Here is an 11,172-nt window from a genome sequence, read left to right on the forward strand (position 1 = left end):
GAGAAGAATATCCAAAATAATATGTAGTGCCTCTTACTACACTGTGGGGAGATTGCCACCAGGGCCATAAAATGGAAATGGCAATGTCATAATGACACTTACCAGCTATACTGGGACAATAAGTAGGAATTTAATTTGGTTTCGGAAAAATCAACCATTTCATATAATGCAAATAGATAACAAGTTTTTATTGTAAATGCAAAAATTGATAACCATTCAGTATATAAAATAGTCTTACAATTCAGCTAACATTTAGACATGTTTTAATCAAAACTAACAATTAAAGCGCCACTGGTTTCCGTATCAGATATGTTACATTCTGTGATCAAGTGATAACTGTAAACTTTTCAAAGGAGCAGCAAAGGAGAGGGAACTACAGTCCTGATGGCAAGTCGAACTTGAGTCAGCTTGATTCAAGCTCAGAATGTGGAAAAAGAAAAGAACACTGTGGATCTACTGTAGCTTACTCCAAATAGAAAAAGTTATTTCGTGTTCTAGTACAGCATAAAGGTTATGAACAGGAATGCAAGGAGAGCTCAGGAATAGCAGAACATCATTGAGATACAGGTACTGAATGATGCTTCTAGAGCAGCCTTGCCCAAACGTGCACCTTCCAGATGGGTTTGACTGCAGTTTCTACCATGCCCTGCAAGTATGGTCAAGCCATGCCAGGAATTGCAGTTAAACACGGCTGGAGGACACAGGTTCTGGAAGACTGCTTTAAAGGCCGGTTCAAACTTTCTGCAGCACTGCTGCTATATCAGTATAATTACACTCACCATGGGATGGAGAGTGGTGCTCCTTAAATGTTTAAACTATGCATAATTATGACTTCACTGTGCAAAATAGCTTATAAACTGAATAGCACAGTCCTAATTATTTCTGCTTAGAACCACCATGGAGTTCAATGGGTCTTACTCCCAGTTAAGCAGGCACTGGATTGCAAACTGAATTGCTTTCTCAACTGCCTTAGGGAATGGGTATTTACATTTAACAGATGTAGAAGTGAGGTAAAAAGCATGATTTGCCTAATACCACAGGGCACCTGATCAACCCAGGCTTCCCGGATACAAACCTATCTATTGTGTCACAGTAGCAAAAAATAAAACCAAAAAAACCAAAGAAAAACACCAACCCCCCCCTAAAAACCCCCAATCCTCCAAACCATATCCCTGAGTAGAATCAAGATTTCCAAACTTGATGCTAGAACTGGTAATATAAAATACCTTCCTTCTGCATAATTTATGGATCTGGTGCATATCATGTGTACATTAAAAGGTTGTCTGTAGTGCCCAAAATGAAATGTCTATGGCTCAGTAATGGCGGCAGGACAGCACTTCTTCTAGGACTGAAGATTTGATATAGTCTCAGTGTCCACAAAGAGTGTCCTTTCTTGTGAATAAAATGCCTTCACATTATGTAAAATTGTGATTGAAATATCTAAACATCCATTTCACACAAACACAGCAGAAACTTCATCAGCAATTCCTAAAAGGGAAAAAAGGAAAAAGAAAAAAAGGGTGGGGGGAGACCAAATGTATTAGATAATGAGCGATTTTAATGTTCTGTCCTTTTAAAAGAAAAACATTTTTGCAACATCTCTTAAATCGTTAACTTCACCTCACAAACATCACCTCTTTTCATTTCATTTTATGTTTACAATAGGGGTCTTTCAGGTTTTCTCAGCAGAGGCATCCCATCAGAAAAGTTGCTCTTCTGAGTGAATTACTCTATTAGAAGTCCATGGAAATTTACTTCAGAGAAACAGTCAGTGTTTTCATAATGGCATGTACTTAATTTTTCCCACCTTATGACTAATCACCATAATTGGCTGAATTGAGAACCTTCTGTTTTAACAAATGTAACATAGCATATGCGTGACTATTCAGAGGCAGGGATGTAGGGCATTTGATCTGATTATACTAGATCAGGTATCTTCATTTTCCTCTTGCAGAAAGAGGGTTTTGTTACAGTTCCTTTGAGCAAGTGGTTTGCCACTGCATTCTGAGACAATAAAGTTGAGTCAAGACTCTACAGCTTGGCTGCCTAGAGAGTCAGTTAAGATCTTAGAAGGGGTTTCAAAGTTTGCCTCTACATGGTCCTCTGTTTCTTCATTAAATATGAACCACAGTGCCACTTGCTCAACTTACCACACATATTGGAGCCTATTTTTACATGAGCGTAGCCGTCTATTCCCCATGAACGTCCCCAGGAGTTCCGTACAATCCAATAGGGAATGTCACCTGAAAAGTGAGTTCAGTAAGTTTACTTTTCAAAAAGATTAAAGTGTTGGGCAAACTTTTATGACATTTACCCAGCCTTCTTAGCCAGCATGGCCATTGAATGCAGGGAGCTATAGTTCAAAATCTCTGGATTTGTTTTGGAAAGGCTACATTAGGCAAACAGGTGTAGAAAGCTAAAGCAGAACTTCATGGAAGCTTGTATAAAATCTGGCCTCAGCGTGCCAAAGCATCAGTTAAAGATGTAGCTAGGAACACCTTTTCTTTTTCACTTTGAGTAAGTCCAGGTGGTCCAATCTGGACCGTAGAATGAAAGGCAGAGGCCTTTACCTCTCGCACTCTACTCAGGTCTTGATCTAGATTAACTCCAATTGCTGGATGTTTGCAATGTATATTGCCAAATAGCAAATGGTAGCAGGAAAACAATGGTCCTCCATTAATCCTGAAGCAGCTCTGTATGTCAGTAACAGAGGCAGGAAAGTAGCTATCTTGATCACAGTCCATGCTGTGCGTACGTGTGGCATGCATACATGCAGCTCCTGGTTCCCTGGATACTGTAGTGCAGGAGTGGACAACCTGTGGTTTCTAGATGTTCTTGCTTACAGCTTTCATGATTCCCTCCCACCAGCTAATTTGGCTAGGGATGATGGGGGTTCTAGGCCAACTCAGAAAGGTTGCAAGTTGTCCATGGACACTCTGGGGCTAATTTCAGGGTATGGTCTGAGCCAACCTAAGAAATTTAAGCATTATTTTGTTGTGTCTTGAAAAGGATTCCTCTCTGATACTTAAATGGGCAAAATGTTAAAGTACTATAATTATTATTGAATATTAGCATGTACTTAATTGGACAGAAGTAAATCCCGCTGAAACTTTTGAACAAATCTAGTTGCAATTGAGGTGTTTGTCCCTGAATGGACACAAAATAAGTATCTAGCAGATTAAAATTTACCTGTCCGATCAAAACCAGTAATGACAACAGCATGATTTGCTTCTCCACTGGAACAATGATACTGGATGATACCACCAAGGTAATCTTGCCAGCTAACTGCATCTACAATCACTGCCAAAGGGCCCCATTCAACAAGCATTTTCATCATTTCATCTTCTTGGCCGCTGCAAGACAAGGAAAGATCTTCCATATTCAGAAAGCAATGCACCATGAAAGAGTTTAAATAGTCCTGAGCAGTTTTGTTGTGAAGGATCTGGCCTGTCAGGTTGAAGAAACTGGTCACCCCTGGTCCAAGATATAGATCTTGGATTAAGCCAACAGGAATAGTAGAATGTCAAAGAAGTTATCCATAAAAATTAAAAAGCAGCAGACCACTTGTGCTGGTGAAAATGTAGCTAGTAAATGTGCTGCTAGATGCAGAGCTGTTTATGCAGAATTCTCTGTTTGCTCAAATAAATCAGGAAATATGAGTATGTTCCATTCCTTAGTTTTTATCTACTATATGCATATTCAGCTGTGGTCTGTGCATGCATGGTTCAGAGCAAAGCCATCCAGTGTCATGCAGCCACAACACACTTGCCAGATATTCTCTTGATCATTTGCTTAAAAGAGGTAAGAGGACCTTGGCCCACCCAGTTTAGCTATAAGCATGCAATGGGCTGCTTCGCACTGCTATAACCTGATCCTTGTGAACTGGCTCTCCTCCATCCCCCCACATATCCCCAAATCTGCTCTTGAAGACTAGGAACCCCTTCAGAGAACAAGAAGAAGAGGCAGAAGAAGTCTTGTTGTGCTAGCTGAGATCCACCAGCATAGCACTGGATCTGATCTCATGCCATCGTCCAGCAGCCAATGCTGATTGTACGGTATCAGTTGTCAAGTCAAAATCAGAACTAAGCAGATGATTCGAATGTAGTGGGAGAGTGCTGGATCTTCCAGATCCCGGATCTCCCTTCCCTGAACCAGTAATGTCCGTGCTATCACTGAAAACCTGACTAGGACTGCTTGCTCACAGGCACAGCTACTCAGTGCTATGTAATCTGTTCAACTGTACAAGTAGTTCTTGTTTGTCCTTGCAAAGCTAGGGATGTGTACAGAAGCCCTCTTATGTACATATGGTTCTACCTGAATTAACAATTTTTTGAAAATCACAAAGTGATTTACAATACGTAATAAACTGGAAATAAATTAAGAAAGTGCTTTTTGAAAAAGCAGGAACAATTACATAACTGCGTTATGTTTACACTCTGGCTTTATTTTTTCTTACTTAATATTGGTATACATGGAACTGAGAAAAGTAAACAGTTGATTTCCAGTTGTTGTAAACATGCTAAAGTTGTTTTTCTATTCTGTGTTTGAATGCATGTTTTTTGCTATAGCATCCAGTTAAATAACCTCAAATAACAATGTTGCTTTTACAAGGTGCATTTGGTGCATTAGTCATTTGTATATAGAACTACTGAGCTAATTAGAAAAAGAAACATCTAAAGTAATCATTAGTTACCTGAAATTATATGAGACATAATCTGTGATCGAGACTCCAAAAGTTGACTGACTGAAGTAATGGCACAATCCTGTTTGATCTTTAAAAGGATACTCTGAATCTCTCACCAGTTTTTCACCTGTCTACAAAAAGATGAATCAAACCAAACTCCAAACTATATTTATTTTTTCATTTCATTTCATTTCATTTCTATATTGCCTGCTGCTGGGTAGTTTACAACAAAATATGACAGCTGGACCTGCTTTAGACTATGTGATGAAATATCAAATAGCATAGATTTGGCAACCTTAATATTCCTCTTCTGATCACCCAAATCAGTGGAAATGGCTACTGAAAATAACACTTTTCCTTCTGTATAATTCTGGAAGTGTTCACCCTAAGTTGTTTTTGTATTTATTAGCACAGATTAAAAGGGCAACCTGGATTTTTATGAGCTTTCATTGCAAGAGTGAAGTGTGTCCATCCGTTTCTCACTATTAAACATCCTAGGAGTAGGCAGAGGAATAATTGTGTGGGACCGAAAAGGCCTCCCCCTTGGAAGTTCTGCCTAGTAGCTTTGCATCTTACTGAACTCAGGGTAGATTAACCTTCTCTACCCAATGTTTTAAGACCTTTCTCCTTTTTTAATCATGAGAACTAGGATTGTGTGTTTCTTTTTAAACAATACAAAATAGATTTGCAAATCTATTTCTAAATCTGTTTTCTAAAGTTAGGCATGTTAAGAAAACATACATTCTTTTCTTTTTTCTTTTATTGAAGGTCTATTACTTCTTTGAAGCATTTACCCAAGAGCACAGTTACAGTCACAAAAGCTGCCTTTGACATGGCAAGGTCCACATAGAAGGGTTTTGTTAATATTTCATTCAAAGAATGAAACTCTACTATGGATAGAAAAGGGATCAGGTAGCCCTAGATCTGTTCTTGCTCTCAACTTGCATTCCAGTATTGCAGGGAGTGAAAGAAGTCCTATCTGAACACCCAGTTGATGACCGGACGCTGGAGACAAATAAAAAGGTACAGCTATTGCCAAAATTGTATTGCTTGTGACCTCTGGTGAGGCATCTAGTTGGCCAACACCAGACATAACATTTCAGGCATGGCAGATCTCCGCTCAGATCGAACAGAGCAAAATTTTTAGCAATTTTTACATGTATTAACACAGACTGTAATTTGTGAGAAATTAATACCTGATTCAGCCAAATCAAAGCTTGAACAGTTGAGCCACCATGGCAACCATAATTATTGTAAGAACAGTCAATGACTTGTTGAACACTGAGTTCTTCCAAAACTTTCTTTTTAATTGCATAGACAGACTCTATTCCACTGACAACACTGAAAGCCCAACAGCCACCACACTAGAAAGGAAAAGCACAACAAAAACCATCATCAGCACCACCACCACCCATTACTGTCATTATGCTCCTGTTTTGCTCTTTTAATAAAGTATTTTAATACAGCACACATGACACACACACATTTTTAGTTCTGAATAGGGCTATGGGAACAGTTTATAAATGCAAAAATAAACAAACTAATCCTGTGTTCATTTTTCCAAAGCAGCTATTTACTGCGACTACACAGACACTGATACCGTCTTAATCTAAAATGTATAGTTCTTTGCAAGTCATGAAAAAGACAGTCTGCATAAACCTGAGAAACTGCACTACAAATATATGGTTTATTAGAATACTGCCGTGACTTCACTGAAGACACATGCTTGTCTAGAAAGGACACTGAAGTCCTCATTTTATTATCTGAAGACTGCCACATAGTTGAGGGGGAAATACCTGAACAAATTCTAGATTTGTTCTAGATTTGAGCTAAATGAAACACAGAACTTACCGTTTCTTGATTTCTCACTTGTGTGACGACATTATGGTCTCTCCAATCAAACTTTGCTGGTAAGGGTGTCTCTGTTCCATTTAGTCTAACTCCTGGTGTATATTTGGGAACTTTAAAAGGTCTACTTTGCAAGTAAATTGCTTTAAAATAAAACAAATGATTTATCATCTTCTTGTTTTGACACTTCTATAACTAGTTCAGATACTTTGTTTCTAAACAGAAGACGGTTGTCTCCTTTCTATTCAGCTAATGCAGTTCCAGTTCCATCAAGTCACTAAATGTTGTGCACTTTTATCTCAATAGCTGGTTGACAAATGAGTTTTATGTTATGTTAAAACATAACATTTGGGGTGGAAAAAAGCTGGGAAGAAGTCCCCCCCACCCCGCTAACCTCACCCCATCTCCCTTCCAGTAACAGGTTGTTAACTGTGCTTCAGTCTTGGTATCTTTAAACCACAGTTTGCCATTGCATCTAAAATGGGGAAGTGTACTTCAATTTCATTTACTAATCAAGATCTTAGGGAACAAACTGTGATTTGCAGCATAACCCTATATATTTGTACTGAGGCACAATATCTATTGAGTTCAACGGAGATTAATTTCCAGGTTAATAAACTGACATTAGCCAAGTTCTCTGTTTCAGACATAAAGAGCAAATGATAGAAAACTTGCTAGCAGACATGAAACTAGCTAATGATAGGAAGAATTGAGAGAAAGTTGATTGGGCCTGATACTTGTTCTTAACTCAATAAACAGAACCAGGAATGGGCTTAGAGTTTAACCAAACCATTGTTTAGTAACTTGTCCCGCAGAACAGTTGGTACAATTTGGTACAACTCTTTATGTTCTAGCAACCATAAAGAGTTGTACCAAATGGTTGGCTTGCATTAGGAATTGTGTTCTTTCTTAGTAATTACATTAATAGCCCCTTTTACATAGCAACACTTTATCAATTCATACTGTTTGCTTGCCATGCTAACTGACCCCAGGCTGCATTCTTCTGATACAGGAATTAATTTATTAGTAATATTTAAGCTTGACCTATCTTTTTTCTGTGCAAGAGCTTGGTTTGCATAATTCTTGGATCTGAATTATATCACATACGAGAATGCTGGAGAAAATGATGGTATATAATGCTGTCATGATTACATCCATAATGAAATATGTTGGCAGTTTATGATCTAAAGTATTTGAACTTTAGGGAGACTATTGAATTGCTGCAACAACAACAATAACAACAACAACAACAACAACAATAATTATTATTATTTCTGTACCTTTAAATTCATCAGGGTACAAGTGGGAAAACTGATTTATTCCATAGAAAGCAGTAATGTTGTCATTGGAGGATAATAAATTCAAATGCATAATTCTCTTAAAGCTTTTCTGAAAATAATAATAATAATAATAAAGAACTACACTCCTGAAATGTAGCTGTATCTGTCTACATGTTTGCCAAATACACTTACTTGACTGAGGCCTATTAAAAAACATGGATGCTACTTGTGTTGTTTTGCAGTTCTTGCCTTGGGAACAAAAATAAGTGTAGTGGCAGCTTTTCATCATTTATCAGCTTTAGAGGAATCTACATTCAGAAATGCATTTCGAATTTGAATTCGGTCTATTTTCCTGCACTCAAATGTATATTCTACTTCAAAACCCACTTTTTCGACATGGCATGTTCATCTCAATTGTAAGCAAGTACACCTAACTGCACCAACCATATCCCTCCTTCTTGACTTATCTCTCTCCTTCCCATCCTTGTGTTGCTTTCTTAACTGTTTGTTTCAAATTGTAGGCTGTCTGGCAACAGAAACTATCTATTTATATATCTATTATTCATTGTATGCTTAAATGGCCCAATAATGTGAGGTCTCTGAGTATGATACATTAAAACATACAGTATAAACATTAAAACAAAAATTAAAACAGAACAGAATAAGACCTAGGTAAAACCAGAAACCGATACAAACAATCAAACTATCACAACATCAAACTATGATGTTTAGCAATATTTAGTAGTAGAAACAGTAAAAACACTTCCTCAAATACTTGGCAGAATAAAATGTGTCTACACCTAGCCCTTGAAAGATCACAGTGCAGACACCAGACTGGCATCTCTGGAAACAGCATTCCACACCTTTGGTGCTACCACAGTAAAGTCCCTATCCTTAGTAGCTATTCCAGTACCTGAATGCCAGCACTAAAAAGGCTATCTCATCCCTTCATTTGGTGGGAGCAACTGGCAGAAAGGATTATTTGGACCCAATGGCTTTCTTGGCTCCTTTCCAATTGTGTTCTTTCTTAATGACTGGGGAAATACATATGCATGAGGCTAATCAGAAGGCATTGCATTGCAATTCCTATCTTTTCAAAAGAGATTTTTTAAAGGATTTTAGAGTAAGATTATCCTGTCTGGAGGCACCATAAAATTCCAGGGATGAAGCATGGCAAAGATGCTACAAAACTGAGAGCACTCATTGTAAGGGCCCTTCATCAAATTCCGCCAATGAAGCAGAGACAAGTCTCATCTGAAAGCCTCCAGATGACATCGCCCAGGACGACTCTATGAACTGCCATGTCCATGGGTAATCCTATCTAGGCAAGATATACCTATTTCGCTCACAAACCTATACCTATCTGGACAGAAAGGAGAAGTCCTACAACTCCCAGCATCCTTCAGCCAGTACGCCGCGGAATGATGGGAGTAGTAGGGCTTAATTCCTTTCAAACGCGCTTAGGGTTGAGCGCTCCAAAGGAGCTCCAGAGGGGGCTGCGGGAGCGGGGTCCCGACACCAGCCCGAGTGCCCCGGGAGGCCGCGCCAGGCCCGGGCGCCTTTCCTGCCAGGTGGGCGCCTTCGCCTCCTGTGGCGCGCCCCCTCCTACCTACCCGCAAGGCGTCTTCGCGCTCCCTCGCGCTGCCCGCGGCACTGGGGCCAGGGAAGGGGAGCTCCGGGCTGCCTCCGGCGCCCTTTTCCGCCGCGGCAGGCTCGGCACAGGCGCCATCCGCGAGAGAGCGGAGCAAGCACGAGAGGAGCCACCGCCAGAGCTTCATGGCGAGCCGGCCAGAGAATCCCTCTCGCCTCTTCCTGCGCCTGCCGCGTCTTGGGCACTCGTCCGGCGAAGGGTTTCCCTTTCGCTTTGGTGGCCCCTCCTCTCGTCCTCGTCCTCGGCCGCGAGCGGCAGGCGGCCAAGCCCCGGGAGACAGTCGGCCCTCAAGCGGCTGTCGGCTGGACTGGAGCAGCTGCACGATCCGCAGCGACTCCCGACTCCGCAGGCTCCCCTTGGAAGCAGTTGGGCGGCTTGGAGGGGACCAGGCGCGGGCGGCGGGATGGGAGCGGAGCAGTGCTAGGTGCAGGAATATTTGCACGTGCTGATTTACATTTGTCCTGAAATATCTTTGTGTGCGTGTCCTTAACCCTGCTTTCTCTCAGGTCACCTGTTTGTAAAAAGGGATGTACGGACAGGACAGAGAAAGGTATTTGACTTCAGGAAGAAAACTTAAGAAAGATTCAAGGGGGGCAGAAGGAGGTGAAGCGCATGTGCACCAAAAGCTAGCTAATGCAGGGGGATCCAACGCGATAGAGATCGTCAGTGTCCCTGTGCCTTTATTTCAGCAAGTGGCCTTCCAGAGATTTGGGGCTTCAACCCTGGTGGTCCGCCCTTTAACACTCCTGAATGTGAGGGCTCCAAGTATCTGTCTCTAGGCTGCTGACATTGTTCAACTGGGCACTTCAAAAAGTGAACATCGATAGCTTCAGTATAGCAGGTTTGCTATAATTCACGATTTTTGTTCTTGTTTTTGCAATTTGAAATTCTCTTGCTCAAAACAAAAACAACCCCCCCCCCCCAGCCATGAGTAAGGCAGGAAAACATGGGAATGTCTCTGGAGGACGACAACAATGTGAATAGGCCACACAAGCGTCTGTGCACGAGAGAGCTGTGCCGGGAAGGTTAAACCAGAAAAGTTGCAATGTTGTTGGATTCTGAGAAGGAGGGCAGGATGCTCTGAACTTTTTCCTCCTTCAGGCTGTGTTGAATATTGGTAATGCTGGTAATGACAGTATCTTTTAAAATAACATCCAGGTTCTATCTGATGCACACATATTAATTGCTATGTGCTGTAGTAATTCCTATAGGGTTTGTTTCCCTTATAAACACTTCACAATGCCTATTTGATATAGCACCATGGCTGTGCAGGATATTTTGCAGAGTGGGAGCTGGCAGGTCCTTGCCCCAAGGAAATTACCGTCTAATATTGTAGGGATTCTGTGTTGGGGGTACTGTCTTGCTGTACTTCCAGTCCTATTTCTCCACCATTTGCAGAAGGTTGTTCTTGGGGAATCTTGTTCAGTCCCATGAGTTGTCTAGGATAGAATTCCTCAGGTGTCTACTCTTTCCCCTAGCTATTTAAAACACAGCACCAAAGTGCTACTTAACACATATATGAAACCTCTGAGTAGGGTCATCTGGAATGTGTTGCCATCAGTGTGCTACTGACACACAGCCCTCTTTCTCCTTTTCATCTTCATCCGATGAGGCTGTGCGTGTGCTAAACCAGTGCCTGCTCCTGCTCCTTTTGTTGAATGGGCCCCTGGAGCCACTGGACTTATGTCCCAAAGCTGTGTCCTGGCAGC

General features: G+C 41.0%; 1 protein-coding gene across 5 annotated transcripts; it reads right to left on the reverse strand.

Moving 5' to 3' along the window:
* Positions 1–162: 162 nt before the first annotated feature.
* CTSO (cathepsin O) lies at positions 163–9,663 on the reverse strand. 5 transcript variants are annotated; one of them, XM_044430861.1, is made up of 8 exons: positions 9,426–9,639; positions 7,813–7,921; positions 6,536–6,675; positions 5,881–6,048; positions 4,694–4,815; positions 3,190–3,353; positions 2,151–2,243; positions 163–1,488 (listed from the first exon to the last, which is right to left on the reverse strand). In XM_044430861.1, exons 1-8 carry the CDS (start codon positions 9,588–9,590, stop codon positions 1,454–1,456), a joined length of 996 nt encoding a protein of 331 aa, XP_044286796.1. In that variant the 5' UTR covers positions 9,591–9,639; the 3' UTR covers positions 163–1,453. The 5 variants fall into 5 exon arrangements, with proteins under 5 accessions (XP_044286796.1, XP_044286795.1, XP_044286798.1 ...); XM_044430860.1 differs by lacking the exon at positions 9,426–9,639 and having other exon boundaries at positions 7,813–9,224; XM_044430863.1 differs by lacking the exon at positions 163–1,488 and having other exon boundaries at positions 1,497–2,243; positions 9,426–9,663.
* Positions 9,664–11,172: the final 1,509 nt, after the last annotated feature.

This window comes from Varanus komodoensis, unplaced genomic scaffold (assembly GCF_004798865.1).
Source record: "Varanus komodoensis strain SLA01 unplaced genomic scaffold, ASM479886v1 scaffold21, whole genome shotgun sequence".
Classification (NCBI taxonomy): Eukaryota; Metazoa; Chordata; class Lepidosauria; order Squamata; family Varanidae; genus Varanus; species Varanus komodoensis.